This window comes from Pseudonaja textilis, chromosome 11 (assembly GCF_049901715.1).
Source record: "Pseudonaja textilis isolate UNSWEBS1 chromosome 11, rPseTex1.2, whole genome shotgun sequence".
In the NCBI taxonomy this organism is placed as follows: domain Eukaryota; kingdom Metazoa; phylum Chordata; class Lepidosauria; order Squamata; family Elapidae; genus Pseudonaja; species Pseudonaja textilis.
In genome coordinates, this window is record NC_142000.1 from 21,182,078 (window position 1) to 21,201,384 (window position 19,307).

General features: G+C 47.8%; 1 protein-coding gene across 1 annotated transcript; it reads right to left on the bottom strand.

Moving 5' to 3' along the window:
* Positions 1 to 151: 151 nt before the first annotated feature.
* On the bottom strand, positions 152 to 19,003 carry LOC113448895 (meckelin-like). Its single transcript, XM_026719732.2, has 24 exons — positions 18,674 to 19,003; positions 17,384 to 17,457; positions 17,227 to 17,292; positions 16,740 to 16,840; positions 16,419 to 16,497; positions 16,079 to 16,156; positions 15,677 to 15,742; positions 15,111 to 15,255; positions 14,216 to 14,333; positions 13,510 to 13,600; positions 13,265 to 13,321; positions 12,442 to 12,540; positions 12,133 to 12,231; positions 11,791 to 11,889; positions 10,671 to 10,764; positions 9,852 to 9,976; positions 9,244 to 9,384; positions 8,515 to 8,595; positions 7,738 to 7,854; positions 3,556 to 3,672; positions 2,189 to 2,284; positions 1,392 to 1,494; positions 1,010 to 1,152; positions 152 to 532 (listed from the first exon to the last, which is right to left on the bottom strand). Exons 1-24 carry the CDS (start codon positions 18,876 to 18,878, stop codon positions 452 to 454), a joined length of 2,475 nt encoding a protein of 824 aa, XP_026575517.1. The 5' UTR covers positions 18,879 to 19,003; the 3' UTR covers positions 152 to 451.
* Between the last annotated feature and the right edge of the window lie 304 nt (positions 19,004 to 19,307).

Sequence of the window (19,307 nt, forward strand, 5' to 3'; positions counted from 1 at the left end):
GGGGGGGGGTGTCTCCAAAGTTGGTGGCTTTAAGACTTGCGAACTTCAACTCCCAGAATTCCCCAGCCAGCATAGCAGCAGTTCAGTCGTCAAAGTCATAAATCGTTGTTTTTTGTGCCGTTATAACTTGGAACAAATCACAAAACAAACGGTAAATCAAAGATTCTCTGTAATTTTACTGGGAATGTGCTGAGCCTACAAAGAGAAGCACACGGCCATCCAAGCTTCCAAGCAGAGGCATCAGGTCTTTGTAAACTCCCCCCCCCGGAAAATACTCCCCCCACATCCTTCCTCTTTCACATGCTCTGAGTGAGAATCCTGGAAACAGAAACGATTGAGACATTCCTTCCCTCAAAGAGGAAACTTCCTAGGGTGGGGTTCTTTGCAAGCGCATCTGCAACCTGGCCAGAAGAATCTCCTCTTCCCGCATGGAAGGACTCGGTGGCGAGTCTTAAATCAGGAAGTGCTTATCCACCAAGGTCTTCTCCGCTAGGTTTCGCCTCCCGAGTGCATCGCGCAGGATTTGCACAAGCTGAAACACAAGACGGGCCTCCGTTTGTCCTCGGCACAGCTGACCCTTGTCTTCCCCCTCTCCAAAATGGCCAAGAAAAAGCAAATTAACTCAACGGGAACTGCCTCGCTAGACCACTGGCCCTCTTTCCTGAGTGCCACCACCATCAAGCCGGTGTTGATAGCTCTGGGTCAGCCTGCACGGTGAGCTGAGATGTATGCCGACTGGACACAAAATCATCTCACAGCTTCCTCAATTCACACATAACATTTCGAGGCAGGTTGCCTGATTCAACTTCACATCTTACTCATGCCTTTAACGCTCCCAGGACTTGCGTTAAAGACTCACACGTGGCCTGGCAGCTGATCTTCTGATGAATCAAAAACAACTTTTTTTGGGGGGGAACCTTATCTTCTTCGTGCTACGTCATGCCTGGTTTTAAGAAAATGAAGGGAAATGGCATTTTTCGACTATTTCCTCTCCACCTAGAAATTTTACCTTCTGCACGGCAAAGGTAACAATGGTTGAGAGCACGAAATCCTGTGTCCCCAAATCCACAGCGCAGAACAGGAGGGTTTCAAAGAGAAGGAGCAGCATCTCGTGGCCATAGAAGAGCGTCCGACTGAACAGCGCACCGTCATCTGAAGGAGAAAGCCGCCAGAGCCTTCAAGCTCAGACCATCACGCAGGATAATTCTGAGGGTTCAACCTCATCTACTGCCAAAATTGGGTGAGCCAGCCCTTAAAAGCAGGGTCCCCCAAACTAGCCAACTTTAAGACTTGTGGACTTCAACTTCTGGGAGTCGAAGTCCACAAGTTTTAAACTTGCCAAATTTGGAGACCTCTGTCTTAAAACTAGATCCCCACAGCTCGATGGGTACCGTTATAGAGAACTGATACGTCTGCCTGATCCTGAAATTCCAAGTCCATGATCCTCTCCGAGAAAAACTTATCCTTCACTATGTAGTCCATATCGTTATACCGCTACAGAACAGGGAGAGAATGAGGAAGGGTTAGAGAAAGGATCGATGAAAAGGAAAGCGAGTCTGCAGAGAGGACATCTTATTTAGAGTAGACATCCTAAGAGCTGCTACATTATGCTTCATTGCACGGTCAGCCAGATGTTCAGGCTGGATTTGGCAGTTTTGTCCACCCACCGAGTCCTTCCCAAGGATCTGGAATTGGCAGATATGGTTGTTGGACAGGATTAAAGGTCTTCCCACAGGTTCCAAGTCAAGCTGCCTTTTGCAACTAACTGAGGGTGACTTGGTCAATTATTTTGTCTTTTTTTTTTTTAAATCAATATTATTATTATTCGTCTTTTCTTCCCCTAAAAATGTTTCCAAAAAGAGTTTGATTCTTCTGGAGTGGGTGGCTATGATAACTTGAACATATACCATTAATCTAATAAAATGAACTCGAATACATTTTAGAAAAGAATACAGTTTTGGCGAAAAGAGAATGGATAATAAAGTAAAATTCCAAGTGGAAGATCACGCAACGTCTCTGACACACCTAAGAAGCCCCTTGACCATGTTCGGCCTCTACTGACGTAGACCCAGTGTCCTCCTCAAACCATATTTAGAGCTCTTTTCCAGCTGCTCAACTCAAGAGGACGACAGACTGAATAAATCACCACCCCTGGAAGGAGTTTAGCGAAATGTAGCCGAAGACTCACATGTTCCAAGAAGCAGACCAGGAACCAATTCAGCGCATGGTAGCCCTTCATCCTCTGCTCGTGAAGATCAGGGCGACTATGGAGTCCTCTCTGGTGCTATAAGGAGAATATTCATGGACTTTAAAAGTTCAAACCTGCCCCTTGGTAGGCACAGGTGAAAAGGTGGTGGAAAAATTGATTTATTTTCCTCGGATCTTCCCTTCGGCGGGAGAAGTGTCAGTTCGATTTTCACCTGCCTGCGTTTGAGAACTCATCTCCAGCCCCAGAGGGAGTTTTCAATTAGAAAGTGAAGAAGAAAGTGAGAAAAAAAGGTTGGCTGCGCTCAGCCACTGTTCCTTGAAGGAGCTAAACCCAGAAAGATCAACCAAGGTTCATTTCTAAAAAAAATTAAAAATAAGAAAAAAAAAAGAATTTTGTGGCACCCAAGAGCTAGATAGATTTATAGGAGCATCTGTTTCCACGGTCTGCTACCCAATACTTCAAGAGGTCCTCGTAGAGCAGAAAACCCCTTGGCACAATCAATCCAGTATTAAATGGTTCTGTGTTTAGATGGGAATTGCTATTTTTGTCTCTGATCACCCTTGACAAAAAACCATGCCCAAGGTTCTTGCCACTCTATCGTTTTTCTTAGCAACCTCAAGATCTTTTCGTAGCTCGAACTTTCAACAGTCCCCTCTGCTGAAGGAGGGTGAACGGAGGCGTTTCAGAGCTACTGAGCCTTTCGGCATAGAAGCTTCCTTCTGTTTCAGAATAGCTGCCCCCTCACCTGCCCAAGAATAATCGATTGCTAATTATTGAGCCCCAATTCTCCCCAGGAGTGCATCAGAACTGCTTTTACAACAAAATTTTGTTTCCTATTTAATCGGAAGGATTACAAAGAAGCAGCTTCTAATTCATATGGCACGGGGGTTCACTTCTAAGCTAACATGGAAAGGGTCCTTTTAGCACAGCTAAAAGGATTATGAGTTCACCAGCATGAGCTGTGACAAAAATGTCTGCCATTGCATCACAATGTCTGACTCTCATGTACATGCATGACACCAAATGATGTCACGCAACTGCAATTCGATGTGTCATTAGTTGCCTCCACAGCTTCCCCTCGCAGATTATTAGCCAAGGAGAAAAATGTTTGAGCGTCAAGGCAGATTTCGTGCACTCCAATGAGGTTCCTTGGGAATGTCTCAGCCTTTGGGTTGAATGGAATTTCTGCCCCGTCATCTCTGGAGGGTGGCCGATAAGGACATGGGCCTTGATGAGATGGATCACCGAGTCCCTCTGCTATGAAGGATAGGTAAATCATTCTTAAGGATGCTTGTGCAGCGTTTCTGAAAAAGCAATTAAGAAGGAAATATTGCAAGGTCTGCTACCTCCATCAACGAGAGGAGGATTCTGTCGTAGAACATCCGAGTCCGGTCAGTGAGAAGCACCTCGAAGGTCTGCACCTCGGAATTAGGCTCCAAGCCCCTCAGGGGGCAAAGATTGTCCTGGGAAGAAAACCAACAGGAAGGGGAAAGTTTCAGTGGAAACACACGAACACAGGAGAGATTTCTATGCTTACCAGTTCCCTAGACCTCGCTTCAACTTTGCAGGTTTAAATTATGGGACTCTTTAGTTGGAATGTTTTTTCTCAGTGAAGGAATCCGGATTAAAGCCTCCATAAGAACCGGCTGTTTAGCCTTTGTTTTGGACCCACTCGCTGAAAAGAATTCTGCTCACCATCCCTCTTGGGTTTTTGTTCTAGTGTTCATCTGCTTTTAACATCAGGAATTTTGTTTCCTAATATTTATCCCACATCAGCGTTCCTCTGATTTAAATCTGTTATTCTGCATCTTGCGTTCATGTAAGTGAACGTTACGGCTTATAAGGAAGATTGGAGCAGGAGGAAAGAGGGGGACGAGCGGTCTGCCACCTCCAAGTGGTGTCCCCTGGATGCGCGAAGCCATCAAACGCTGACCGTAACTGAGAGCAGACCCTCCGACGACAGGCCCACGCGACAGGCCGGCTGGAGTACTCAAATGCCGCATCAACATGATGGAAACGTCCACTACAAAACACACGTCCAATGCTACCGCGTTCGGGGGAACCGACGGGCGCAGGAGACCATTGGCCTGCGCCAAAAATCAACGAAATGGTCCACGCGGAAAGCACGGCCGTGTGAAAAAACGCATGCGGGGAACAGAGGACTGCCAGGCGCTTAAGGTGGCCACCTGGGCGTGGATTCGCTGACTGGACGCTCGACCGAGATCGTCAGGGCCATGCGGGACAGGAAGCTGGACATCTGCTGCCTCCAGGAAACTCGCTGGAAGGGCAACAAGGCTACGACTATAGACGGCTACAAGATCATATACACCAGCTGTAAGGAAAACCGCGGCGGTGTAGCTGTGGTTGTCAGTCCAAGCTGGCAAGTTCCGTCGCAGAAGTTAAGCGCCTCACAGAGCGACTGATGATAATCGTCGTGGCGACCGAGAGGCAGCGCCTACACATCTTGTCCGCCTCGCCCCTCAGACCGGATGTCACGAGGAGGAGAAGGATACCTTCTGGGAACTGCTCGACATCCAACTCAGGCAGATCCCACACGAAGGCGACATCATCATCTCGGGCGACCTGAATGGTCATGTAGGGCGGGACAAAACGGACACCAGTGCCACGGTGGGCACGGCACAGGCGATACGAATGAGAATGGCCAGAGGATCCTGGACTTTGCCGACTCCCATGATATGACCATCACGAATACCTGCTTCATTAGGCGAGAATCTCAACTCCTCACCTACCATAGCAGAAAGCGGGAGCCACCACACACAGATCGACTACATCATCGTCGACGAAGAGCCGCTAAAGCGTGCTCAGCGCCAAGGCGTGCCGTGCAGAATCGAGCAGTCAGCACAGGCCGCTGATGGCGAAGATCAGGATCAGCAAGCCCAAGACCAGGATTGACAAAAGGAATGCAGACCAGCCACGAATCAAGTGGTGGAACCAGAAGAAGATGGCGGGACCCCTCATCAAACCGGAGCAGTTCCTGCAGATGGTCGACGGGCCACAGGAAGCGTGGTCCATGCTGAAGAGCACTGTTCACACTGCCGGCTGCCAACAGCTTGGTTGCACCAAGCCAGGACGGAGACGCATCGAGCGAGATACATGGCTCTGGACACCGGAAGTACAAGATGCCGTACACCTGAAGAAACGGCTCTACAAGGCCTTTCTTCAGGACAAGACCAGCGAGAAGCTCTGCGAATACAAGGCGGCCAAAAAGGCAGCCAAGAAAGCAGTAGCGACAGCCAGAAGCTTCCACTACGATGACATCTACGAGAAGCTGAACACGCGAGAAGGCGAGAATGAGATCTACCGCCTAGCCAAAAGCAGACACAGGAAGACCCTGGACATTGACCAGTTTCATGGGATCAACGGCGAAAGGGGAAATTTGATCGTCAACCCCAGAGGCGCTGCGGAGAGGTGGCGGCAATACTTGAGAAGATCTCCACCGAGGAGTTCCCACACCCACGAACCCGCGAGGTGACCCAGTTGAAGGCCCAGTCTCAGGCATTTATGCCAGCGGTCGCCGACGCCATCAAGGCCATGAAAAGCGGTAAGGCAACAGGACCAGGCGACATCCCTGCCGACTTCTGGAAAAAGGCACTACCGGGCTCGGCATTGTGGCTGTGCGAGCTGTTCAACAACATCGTCTCCACGGGAAAAGTGCCACACGACTGGTACCGCAGCACCACTGTTCCGATCTGGAAGGAAAGGGCAGCCCAGCGGACTGCTCCAACTACAGACCGGTCAGGTTACTGTCACACACTATGAAGATCTTTGAACGCGTCCTTGATAAGCGCATTCGGGACATCGTCGACATCAGCGTCAACCAGGCTGGATTCATCAAGAACTGCGGCACCACCGACGCCATCTTCGGTGTGCGGATGCTGATGGAGGCTCACAGAGAGAAGAAAATCCCGCTCCACACCGCCTTCCTAGACTTGGAAAAGGCCTTCGACCGAGTCCGCACGATCTCATCTGGTGCGCACTACGGTTTCACTGGCGTGCCTGAGCTGCTCGTACAATGGGTCCAACTCCTATACAGATGTCACAAAAGCCGTGTAAAAGCGGCAGCTGGGATATCAGAGGAGTTTAATATTACCGTCGGCGTACACCAGGGCTCTGCTCTCTCACCACTGCTGTTCATTCTGGTGATGGACACAATTACACCGACCTGTACACGCCCGCCCCATGGACGCTGCTCTCGCCGATGATGTGTTCCTGGCCAACCTGTGCAAGGCTGAACTAGAGCACCGAGTCCAACAGTGGCACGACCGCCTCGAGCAGTTCGGGCTCCGGCTGAACCTAAAGAAGTCCGAATACCTGACCACTGACAAGGAAATGACAGGCTCCATCCACGTGAGCGGGCAGGAGCTACCGCGCGCCTCCACCTTCAAGTACCTGGGAACTACTCTTGGGAAGAAGGCCTACTACAAACTGAGGTGGCAGCCAGGATCAATGCAGCGTGGGGCAAATGGAAGTCCGTCACGGGCGTCCTCTGTGACAAGAAGATGCCGATGCGCCTGAAGGCGAAAATCTATAACTCTGTGGTGCGCCCGTGGCCATATACGGCGCAGAGTGCTGGCCGACGACCAAAGAAGTCGAAAGCAGACTCAGATAATGGAGATGCGAATGCTCCGATGGTCGGTAGGCCTCACCCTACTCGATCGCGTCAGGAGCGAAGAAGTGCGTGAGACGGTTCAGCGTCGTGCCCATCCCCACGGTCATGAGGCAGTCCCGGCTACGATGGTTCGGCCACGTGAGCGCGCCAAGAAGAATCCATCATCAAATCTGTAATGAAGGTGACTGTCGGAGGAGCGAGACCGCGTGGTAGACCTAAACAACGCTGGATGGACACGATCAAGGCGATCTAGAGATCGCGAAGGCAGACCCGACACACGTGGCAGACAGAGAGGTGTGGAAGCAGTACTCAAGGACATTAGCGGACCTCGCCCGGCCGAGACAAACGCTGAAGAAAAAGAAGAAGAAGAAGAAGAAGGAGCAGGAGGAAAGAGGAAAATTCGCCCAGATGATTTCTGGAATCCACATAGTTGGCTGAGAACAAGGCGCCCCTGGAGTTGGTGTTTCAGGGAAGAGAACGGTTCCTCTTCCCAATTCTCAGCTACATCCAGATGGCTACCAAGAAGCCTCCATTCAGTTACTTTGAAAGAGCGAGATAAATTCATGGAGGTCAACCAGCGGCTTTTTGTTATGATGGCTCTGAGGGTCAGAAGCAGCATTGAGGAGAAATCAAAGCAAGCATGTTAATAGGTTGGGGGTTCTCCTTGCACACCTTCCATGGGGTTGGACCACAAATGAATCCTTCCTATCAGTAGAAAGTAAAAAGAAGGCGCAAGGAGAAGAAGACCTTCACTTGAAGGACCAACCTGCAGGGAACCTCCAGCCACAGTCACCTTGAGAAGGGCCCAAGGCAATGATACAGTCCTGCAAGGGACTGTTAGAAAGAGCAGCCTCCAAGCCACATGATGAAAAACCAATGGCCAGAGACCCGGGGTTACCTCTTCCTTCCTGAGATAAGACAGCATTGTGTCCAAGCTCACTTCTGCATGTCCGTGGATGCTTCTCCCGTGAATGTAGAATCCGTAGCATCTGTGTGTCAAGATGAACACTGACACCTGCAGGGATTACAAGGAAAGGTCCCTTTTACGGGAGAACAAGGCCACTTCCAAACTCCACCTTTTAAAAGCCAGCCTAGAAAGCAATGTGTTTTTTTTTTTAAATGGCTCAGAGCAAAGCCTTAAAACTTGCACCAGAATCCCTCAGGTAAGCAATTAAAAGCAGACACAAATCAGGGCTTTAACAATGAAAGAATTTCCTAATGAACATTCGGCCACGTAAAAATCACAAATTAAGACATCCTGAAGGGCAAATTAGCCTCACTCAGCATATATGGGGGGTGGCGCCCCTAATTATGAAGAGACTTTTTCAGCTAGAATTCCCCATGTCCTCATTATCACAGCATTATTAATAGTTGCACTACATTATCACCGCCCGCTTTTCTTGGTAATGTAAAAGCAAGTTTCAGTGTCTTTGTCTGAGCTGAGATCTGACCTTAAAAGGTGGGAAAGTAGGTAGCTCTAAAGGAAGGAATGGGTAAGAGAAGCGCAGAAAAGAAAAAAACCAAGATCTGGTTTCTCCCTCAGATATTCTCTTCCAGATGTGTGTGTGCACTCCTGCTCTCAGGATTTGTCAGCAATGGGAATCTCCACATCTGGCATTGGCCAAGTTGGGAAACACACAATCTGACCTGAGGTGTTGACTTTGGTGTGACTCACGTTGCTCAAGGAACAAAGGTCAATGAACTGATGAATCTTGTCCTCCACAAAACGTTGATATAACCCAACGGACACCAACATCTGGAACAGAACCAAGAACACTTGAGGAATGGCAAGACATGTCAAGAATTCAGAGATCCTTCTTGCAAAAATCTCAGCTGGCTCCCTCCAATCAATTGGAATAATCAATACGACCTAAAAATACCTTTTGCATCATGAAAATGTTACATGAAAGGGGAACCAAGGAACAAATAATAGACAAAATTTAGGAAAACAGAGTGAGACCCGTTTTTTTTCTGAACATTTCCAACTCTTGGGCATGATTAGGCCATCATTTATCGTCCATTCTTCATCCCAGGTGCTATTTATTTTCTTGTGAAGATATAAAAGCTTTCTTCACAAATTTCTCAAGATAGGGAAGACTTCTAAGAGGGGAGACATAGTTTTACGTGGAATGGAGCACTTTTTCTCTGCAACAGGATGATTTGGAAATATTATATTTGTTCAACCTCAAGGAGAGTAGGGCAGGGTAGGGTAAGGTATGGTAGAGGAGAGGGGAGGGGAGGGGAGGAGAGGAGGAGGAGATGACAGGGAAAGGAAGGGAAGGGAAGGGAAGGGAAGGGAAGGGAAGGGAAGGGAAGAGAAGAGAAGAGAAGAGAAGAGAAGAGAAGAGAAGAGAAGAGAAGAGAAGAGAAGAGAAGAGAAGAGAAGAGAAGAGAAGAGAAGAACCTGCACAATGGCCACCACCAGCCAAACAGAAGCAGCAATCCCAAAACGAAGAATTGGGCTCCAGGGAGCTTGGTAGGTATTTGGCTCAGGATGCAGACTGACATTCAGGTCTCTTGATGCGAGGTTTTTGAATCCCACCACCTGGGGATGAAAAGAAGCCAATGTCATCCCCATGTGGAGATACCTTCTCTTCACCTATGGCTCACCAGGTGACTCTGGGTAAGTATTCTCATCCTTAACCGTTACAATTGATTATTGGTCCACAGCTGTACAGTTTGTGCTGAAAACGTTGGGCTAGGAGAGGAAACCAGGATTTTAGGAGGCTTCCCAAGGGGATTGGACAAGGACACGAAGGAGAAATTGGCTGCTGATTTGGTCCCTCCAGGTTTTTTCCTAAGGGGGTGGAGAAGAAAAACCACCAGAACAGAACAGAGAGAACAAGGAGCTTCTGCCATCAAGACAAGACCCCGAGTTTCTCTCCTGCTGTGTCTCACTGAGCTAAATCTCCAGACCAGGAGACGTTTGAAGGCAGGCAGAATCTTTCTCAGGGCTGCAGGGAGTAACCAGCAGAGCACATCATAGTTGGCCTGACTGTGTCTTGCACTGACCTCCAAAAGCAACAAAACAGCAAAGAGCTGAAGTGAAGGATGCACCTTCCGGTGCGTCTGGATTTCATTCCACTCATTAGCGATCAGAAAAGTCCTCCAGGCACTCACGGATGAGGCTGGACCTCCTGGAACAGGGTGGGGTGGAGAAGGAGGGAACCGGCAAGCAAACAGACACAATGAGCTTTACTGGAGGGCTCTGCATGCACCGCAGAGCTTGGCACTCTGGAGACCTCTGGAGTTTTTGCTGTACGCTCATCTGCCTCTCCAACAGCAAATCATTCAGTGCAGCTTGGTTGGCTTCCAGAAAAGGGTGGGAGCAATTCATGGAAGTCCTGGGGATCCATGGCTATAGGGCTTCAGTGGGCAATTGGTTGGCCACTGGAAGAACAGATGACCAAGGATCCAATCCAGTAGGAAAGGGGTCTTCAAACTTGACAGCTTTAAGTCTTGTGGACTTCAACTCCCATAATTCTTCCTCCAGTCATGTTAGCTCAGGAATTCTGGGAGTTGGAAGTCCACAAGTCTTAAACTTGCCAAGTTTGAAGAGCCTTGCAGTAGGATATCACTGATCTTCTCAACCTGAACTCCACTCCTTTCTCATCTGCCGGTTTCCTAGCAGCCGCTGGGGCTGATCTAGTAGTGTAGCTAACTACATGAGTGATATCATAACCAACAATTATGTGATGTAACACGAACAGCTCTTTCTGCTGGAGATTTGTCCACAACACAAAACAACAAAAGGAGAAAAATGAGATGAGGCTCTTTTTGGACCATGCATACAATGAACATGATATAACCAAAGCAGCGATAAAGGATCACCTTTCGTTGCTGGTTTTTCCTTCGGCTTCTCCCAGTCTATCAGGAAGATGGAGATCGCTAGCTGGGTGATCAGAAGATGTAAGAGATCCAGGCTCTGGAACAAAAATATCCACAGGGAATTTTGTCTCTGGGATAAGGAACTATAAATGCTTCTCCTATTCCACATTTGGTCTTTTGATCATCTAAGGCAGGGCTTGCCAACCTTGGCCCCCTCAAGACTTCAACGCCTAGAATTCCCCATCATATCTTAAGAACACGGCCTCTCCTACAGGTATTTGCAAATCCTACACCCTTAGTATCTTCCAAAGAGGAGCAGAGCTCATGTTCAACTCAAATGCCTAAGACTAAGCCAATGGAAATTTGCACAAGGGCCTGGGCCTCTTTTTTTCTTTTTTTGTGTGTGTGCACTAAGCCCTTTCCCCTTGGGACAGATTATGAGCCATCCTGGCAACAGGTAGCAGAGGATTCTGTCCTTGAAGAGGACCATAGTTGATTACCTTCAACTGTTGCCAAGAAAACAACATGACACAACTGCCACGCAGCCCTCAAGAATTAAGCTGGACTTGGCAGAAGTTAAGAAGGTCAAATAAAATCAATAGTGCCACAAAGAATTAAACCGTGATGGAAGGGGTTTTCTAGTATGAGATGCTATTTTTTTTCACCTTGTAAAATCGTTGGGATTTTTTTTCATGTATTAATCAATTCTCAGGCTACTGCAGTTCCAGACAACATGCTATGAAATGGCTTGGTGGAAAAGATAAAAAATCAACTCAGTTTTGACCTAAATATAAAGGCTGCTTGGAGCCATCCTGAATTATAGATTTGCATGACAAAAGTCACCATGTTGTCCTCTCCAATTTTCTTGTGGGGAAGTTCAGTCAAGCCTGCTTTAAAAGCACTCTGGGCTAGTGTTTTCCAACCTTGGCAAGCTTAAGATGTGTGGACTTCAACTCCCAGAATACCCCCCAACTGGCTATGGGAGTTGAATTCTGGGGATTGAAGTTCATAGGTCTTAAGCTTGCCACGGTTGAGGAACACTGCTCTAGTGAATGAACATTTTCCAAGACATAATGTCCCAAAGACCCCAGGTCTTTCACACAAGCTCTTTCCAGCCTCTTACTTTCAGAGTCAGAGCACACAACACATAGATGATAAAGTTGGTTTCTGCTTGACTACCAGCAGCTGGGAGTGTAATTGTCATTGTAGAAAACTGCTGACCCTGCAGGAAAAAAAGACAAAACGCACGAGATCCTTCTGCTTGTGAGGTTCTATATCCCTCAGCACAAACTTTATTATTACGATTCTTGTTGTTGGCAGAATCTTCTTCCTCTTCAAGAAGGAAGCCCCAATCTGTTTACCAACGCCATAAATGCAATATTCACTCAAAAGTAATTAAAAATAAACCAATGAAACACTGGATGGAGACACACCTGCTCACACACCGCCACGGATCCTTACTTACCTTGAAAGCGATCAGCCAGTAAATGCTCGTTCCCAAAGTGACCATGAAAAAGACATTTGCCAGAGATCCAACCAAGCAAGCAAGGAATTTCAATATGGTCTGAAAATAAAATAAAAAATTTAACAGGAACAAAAATCGGAACCCAGGGAGGGCCGGCCTGAAGAAAAAGCAATTTTGCAACACTTGTTTCTTTCTTAATATCTGCCAAAGTCTAAGCAAGAACATCTGGTGTCCCCAGTGAAGCCGCAAATTCTCAGAGGCAGCCCATTTTCCAGACGTTCAAGATCAAAAGGCGAATTTCATCCTTACCGTGAAATCGATGTTCTGCAGACGAGATCGCCGGGCCCAACTGCTGGTTTCCATCAAGGCATAGAGGACAGCAAGAAATCCCAGGACCCCAAAGGAGATCTGTGCAGAGACAATGTGAGTGTCATTCCCAGCAGATGGATAAATTGAGCAGCTCTCCAGAGTTATTTTGGATCTGTAAGGCTATCCCATAAACTTCCAGAAGCATCTTTTGGGAACAAGCGGATTAAAAGAGTATAAATAGCTCAATTGCCCTTCTTCAAGCTAGAGGTCTTCCAGGTGTGTGGACTTCAGCTCCCAGCATTCCACAAAAAACACAGCCTCACCAAGAATTCCAGGATTCTAGAGGAATTCAAGAACCTTTCTAGAAAGCCTGCAGGGTGAGGGAACCGTGATATGGGTGAAAGCATCTTCCTGGTGGGGCTGTTTTTCTAAAGAGATGGGGCCATTCTCTTAGTGAGAAGAACAAGTGCTCTTCACAGACCATGACCTATTGTAATGAAGATACTTGCAGAACCTTAAGGACTAGCAGGTTTAGCGTTAGGAAGGTGTCTACCTTCTAGACCAGGGGTCTTCAAACTTGACAGCTTTAAGACTTGTGGACTTCAACTCCCATAATTCCTCCTCCAGTCATGTTAGCTCAGGAATTCTGGGAGTTGAAGTCCACAAGTCTTAAACTTGCCAAGTTTGAAGACCCTTGCTCTAAACCTCGACAGGTTGTAGCTTTTATTTTCTTTCCACCATCTGTCCGTGCAGAAAAATCAACCCCCCCAAATGGTTAAATGTTCAACAGACAGTCCCAAAATCTTGCACTGGGCTTACTCACATCAGTTGCTAGCTGGGCTGATCCAGGACTCTGATTGTAGGAGACTGAAAATGACACCTGCAAAACCAAGCAACAACAGCAGGTATGTCCACAAAGCTGAAGAGCAGCGAAAGCTGCAAACTGAGGGCGAAGGGAAGTAAGAAATCCATGCACACCCCAACATGAAATGGGAATCAGGCCCACCTCTGCTTCTGGATGTGCAGAACATAAAGTCGGTGGCGGCCGTTCCCACCACACAGACTCACCTGGGCAATCCCTGGGATGCGTCGTGTTGCGTATCTGACGGTCAAGAAGAAAGGCGGGTCTTCTCCAGGAGCAGTGGTTGGTAGGTGGACACTGCAAAAGCCAGGAAGAAGAATGGTGATTGGTTTTGAGGGAAGGAGGGCTGAAGAAGACCTGGAGGAGAAAGTTGTTAAGGTGAGCAGTGCCACCTATGCTTCTGGGCAGCTCCTGAGACAGCCGTATATGGGGTACCAGCAAAAGGACATGTCTACTAGGTAGATGCCATGGACATCTGTATTCACTGTCATGCAAAGGGATAGCTGAGAGAAAATTAGAATAAGGACAGGATCACCTAACCAACTAGGCACGTTTTCTTCCTCCCTTTTTTTTCCTTATTTTTTGTCATTTCTATTCACAAGAAGTGGCCTCCAGCCACTCTTTACTACTTCTAGTAAAGGAGAGTCCACCACCAGTTCATACTTTCAGAAAACACTTCCCTACATCCAATCAAAATCTGCTTCCTTGCCATCAGTCTCTCTGCAATCTTCTCTTCTCCAGGGTAAACTTAGGCAACATTTTAACTGTTCCTCCTCAGATTTTCCTTCCATCTTGATGGTTTTTCTCTGGATATTTTCCTCTTTCTCAATGTCTTTTCTAAAAATGTGGCGGGCGATATTCTACCTGCCCTAGGCAACCTTAATCAGGCCTTGGAAAGTGCTATTTTTTTACCTGAGAAGCAATTCCTTTGCCAAGGTAACAGACGATGGAGCATTTGACAAATTCCCTTTCCTGTCCGACAGTCCATCGATCAGGAAGAACCTCCTGAGTGCTTGATTCAATGGGGGTGCTAAGCATCAAAACAAGATGACGGGAGGAAAGATATTAGCAAAGGTTCCAGAGCTGTTCTTTCAACACAGCGTACAAAGCTGAACAGAACGGCTTCGGAGAAGTTGTTTAATATCGGTAAGGTCAGAAGGGGTCAAGCTATTCTGAAACTCCAATCTGAACCAGTGAACCTCCAAGGCACATTCAGACACGGCACTTGTGGACAAAACTTGTTGCAAACACATCTGCGCCTCAGAGGTGGTGAATTCAGCAGGTTCTGACCGGTTCTGGAGAACCGGTAGCGGAAATTTGTAGTAGTTCAGAGAACCAGCAAATCCCACCTCTGACTGGCTCTGCCAACCCCATCTATTCTCTGCCTCCCATCGAGTCCCAGCTGATCATTGTCCGGGTCTTTTTTGGTTGCCCTGCATAGGAGAACGGAGCTGGAAAGTAGGTTAGTGGGGTGGGGAGGGAATGAAGATTTTGCAGTAACCTTCCCCTGCCACATCCAACAAGCCATGCCCAACAAGCCACACCCACAGCACCAGTAGTAAAAAAAATGAATCCCACCACTGCTGCAACTGCATTTCTACAGGTTGTGGGGAAAGGCTGGGTTTGAAAAGGAGAACTTTACAGCCTTTGTAGAAGAGGAAAAGGGAAAGAAGAAATTAATGAAGGAAGCCAAGTTCCCAGAAATGGGGGGGGGGAAGGGGGTTCCAGCAAATAATGTAGGTTTTAATGACAATTTGAAGACAATGCCTTTGATCTAAACCCAAAAAACTCCCAAGGGTTGCTTTACCTCGATTGTTGGTTACTATTGCGGGATTGCTTATAGGAATGGGCCACAGCTGGGTCTTCCCCTTTTCATCCTCAAACTGCAAAAACATCTCATAGAAGATGGGTTCTGGAGTCCTTTGCAGCAGGGCAGTGACTTCAAGGGCACACTAAAAACAGTGGAGACCAGGTGGATTCCATGCCATTGTCTTGGCTGGGCCCATTTTAAGAGAGCCGTTTAAGTGACACATCTGAGACTGCCATGTTCAGTTAATCGTTGATAAGGAAGCCCCCAGATTCACAATAGGTTGCAGTCTATCACTTGGAGAGGGTTCCCATTGAAAACATAGGACTTGACTTGTCCCATGGAAACAGTTGGTGTCCTTCAGACCTGCTGGGCTAACTAGTTGGACCCGTATCTCTGAAGGCCACCCAACTGGAAAAGGCTCTACAAGAATAAATCAAGGGATTGTCAGTCCGAGGGGTAACTTGTCTGCCTAGATCCCAATGCTGCCTTCAAAACTCCAAAGTAAGATCCCATCCACCAAGGACCAATTCCAGAGCTTAAGCTGAAGGAGAAGCATCGCTTACAGACTGTCGGTAAGTGGTTCCCATGGTGAAAGCAGCATCCAGGATCTTCTGGCTGTTTGGACAGAGCTAAATGGAGCAAACAGAAAAGAGGAGACAACCGTTTTTAAGTATTTTAAATGAATTTGAGGGAGGGAGGGAGGAAGATCAGAGGAAAGGAGAATAGAAAAAGAAATGGATGGATAGATGGAAGGAAGGAAGGAAGGAAGGAAGGAAGGAAGGAAGGAAGGAAGGAAGGAAGGAAGGAAGGAAGGAAGGAAGGAAGGAAGGAAGGAAAATCAGAGGAAAGGAGATTAGAAAAAGAAGTGGCAGGAAGGAAGGAAGGAAGGAAATAATCTTAGTCTATGTGTTCATCCGGTATTGTAAGAAGTGGACCGCATTTAAAGATGAAAGTAATTCATTTACCTGAAGTGTTCCTCCTTTTACATCCTGCCAACCCAGGAACTTTCCCTGGGCATCGTACTGAATGACCTTGAAGTCCACCTGCAGAAAAGAAAAACAAATTCAGCGGTCACTAGGTCAGGCATTTTAAGAAGTTCTCCCTGACTCATCCACTTAGGCCAAAGGTCTACTCCGCTTTGCTAACATGTCTATTCGGTTGAAACAGCCACAGCTTTAGGGGCTGGCTTGGGAATTCTGGGAGTTGAAGTCCACCCATCCCAAAGTGGCCATGGCTGAGAAATATTTGAGGGGGTGGGAACAAGGACACATGCACAGGCTTTTTTTTGGATCTGCCTCTACTTGCCTTTGAATGCTTCCCAAAAGCCACAGAAGGAAAAGGCCTGGTGTTGCTACCGTACCAAAGCTTTGGAAGGTCTTGGCTCCTGAAAAGAAAACACATTCGTACTTTGCAGAAGATGGCAGGTGCTCCTGCGGGAACCAAAGCTCCCACAAAGGCCAGTGGACCTTCTGAAGAGACAAGGGTCAGCTTGCAAGCCAGAGAAACCTCACAAAAGCCGTCGCACCAGAGATACCTCCTTGGTGTCATTCGCATGATGCGTAGGACACCAACTTCTCCCTGAGATGCCATTACAGGAGCTGGAAAACCAGAGCTGGAGTTACTTACTTGGCCTTGGTGTAAAGGTCGTAAGGTCTGGTTTGCAAAGAAAAAGCTCTGAGGATGACCATGTTGGTGAGCATTTGACAAGCCGTTGCATTGCAGGGATTCTAAGGAGAATAAAAGAATGGGTGGACTTCAGACCACTTTGGTGTGACTCTTCGTAAAATTAAACCCTTCTGTAAGTTACTAGCTTCCCTCTGCTGGGCCCTGGGCCCCACATCAAGGATTCAACCATTTAAAAAAAAAAGTTGGCAAGGAGATTGCATATTGCCACATGAAGCTATCTAACAGGGTTTGCATACCACAACTGCAAGCTGACCTGTAAAAAGAAGGTTAGAAGCTATTCATTCCTATATTTGTTCGTTTTTTTCCTTGCACTTTTTTCTTTCCTTTTTTGATTTATGGGGAAATTCTTCATAAATAAAAAGATTAATTCAAAGCCATCAAATCCCTTCTTGGTTGTAGCAAGGAGTGGCAGCAGAAATCCACCCACCTCACAAGCTAGGAAGCTCCAGTCAAGAAACTCAGATTCCCAGAGGGTGCCAGTGGCAACGCTGCTCTGTAGATAAGGGGAGAGAAGGATCATGTTGATTTTTTTTTAATGCTTCTGCCTGCATCCCGAAGAAAGAGCCAAAAAGATAAGCTCTTACACAGTCGGGGCATGAAAGACGATGGGGTTCTCCGCTTGACTCTTTCGATCCGGTCTTGCAAACACAACTCAAGCCTACGAAGAGGAAAACTGGGTCAAGACAGGGCTTCTAAAAGCTACTTGCTCCCTGTGGAGGTCTCAGGAGTTCACTCAAAACATCGATGGATAAATCGGCAGCCAATTCTGCTGTGAGTAGGTGAAACTAGCATTTGAAAGAAATCAGGAATTCCGGGAGTTGAAATCCTCACATCTTCAAGTTGGATGAAAAACACCACTGTAATTACACATCTGTAATGCACCAGCTGCCAGGCCCAGGGCAGTCTTTCAATGGGTGTTCCTCCTCTGTGCCTGCTTACTCTCGTGTAAAACTCTCCTTTCTCTCCAGTGCATGCAAATGCAAACATCAGTTCCCTTCATATGAATTATCCCAGTAGCAGGGTTAGCTAACACTGCAAGCGGGGGAATCGGGGTCCACAGGATTATGACCACTTGACGTAGCGACGGCATTGCCGTTCCCAATTCTCATGGCTAAACAAGAACTACTTGCACCCTTGCAGAAGATACAGAAAAACCCTTTCAGGCTTAAACTCCCCGGAAAGAGCTAAACGCGTCTCTTATTATGGAGTGAATGTTTTTTTTTACACAGGCAAAGTAACGGGAAAAGGGAGGCAGGCAAGGAGGAGATTGCAGCAGGATCCCGCCACAAATCAAAAGCTTTCCCCCCCCTCCCCCCCGTGTTCTGCAATTAGCCGTGGCACATAATTTCATGCTCACTGCACGGCCCCAAGGGCACCCGCAGGATGCACCAATGCGCTCCTTTCTGCAGAGCTGGCATTTCGCTAGCCGTAAACACAGCGGCTAATCACTCATTAAGGCCTCTCATTCCTGCAGCTTCTTCGCAAAAGGGAAGCGGTTGGAATTTTTCCAAGGGCCAATTCCTTCCCTTAGATCAGAGAACTCCAAACTGCTAGCTGGAGAACTCTGGGGGTTGAAGTCCACACGTCTTAAAGTTGCCAAGTTTGGAGACCCCTGCCCTAGACATTCACCTCCCTCAACTTGGTTCCCTCGAATGCATTAGGCTAGACCAAGGCGGTTTCCAACCTGGTCAGCTTTAAGACCTGTGGACTAATTGCTCTGCTGGCTGGAGAACTCTGGGGGTTGAAGCCCACACGTCTTAAAGTTGCCAAGTTGGGGGACCCCCGCCCCAGATACTTGCTAAATTGCAATGTTGCTGCTGGACGTCTACTCCGGCTTTCCCAACCCCAGCCCTCCGTCTATTCCCCCCACTCACCCTCAGGACTCCGGATCAGCTCTGGGGCACAGGCGCTGCACTGGCCAGTCTCAAGACTGAAGAATTTGTCGGCCGCGCATTTTTCAGGAAGGCTGGTGGGAGCACGCTCGTTCCTTAGACCCAGCACAGAGGAGCCCTGCAGGGGATTAAGAAGCCGGAGGAGGAGGAGGAGGAGGAGGAGGACGGAGTGGTTCAACATTGGCATTTTGGAAGGAGCTTGCAGTGGGGGGTTGGGGCACTCCACTCCCCACAGATTGATCCTCTGTGGGGCAAGAAGAACAGGAGGAGCCTACCCAAGGCAGAGGACTGGCTTTTTTTTGTCGATCCAGGTGTCTCCGTAGTAACCAAACACAGGTGTGGCTTCTTAGGAGCTGCAGCGAGGTGTCTCGCTTCGACTCACCTGCCGTTTTAACTTGTGGTCACAGTCTGTGGCCAGGCTCAGCCACAAAGACACAGCAAAGGGCGATCTTGGCGCCAGATTAAGGAACCTTGAGAGACAAGCGCTATCTACGGTTCAACACCAGTGCCAAGAGCACACGGAAAACGCAAAGAAAGACATGCGATTTATGAGGTGGATTGGCAATAAAAGAATGGATTATGGAAAGGAAACAGGGATGGTATAACCTCAGAGAAA

Bases quoted from the DNA above. Each gene is read 5' to 3' on its own strand.
- LOC113448895 (XM_026719732.2), bottom strand. From the start codon at position 18,878: ATGCCAATGTTGAACCACTCCGTCCTCCTCCTCCTCCTCCTCCTCCTC. The intron at 16,498-16,739 runs GTAAGTAACTCC...TTTTCTTTTCAG, and splicing joins GACCTTTACACCAAGGCCAA to GAGCCAAGACCTTCCAAAGC. The intron at 16,157-16,418 runs GCAAGTAGAGGC...TCTTTTCTGCAG, and splicing joins CTTTTGGGAAGCATTCAAAG to GTGGACTTCAAGGTCATTCA.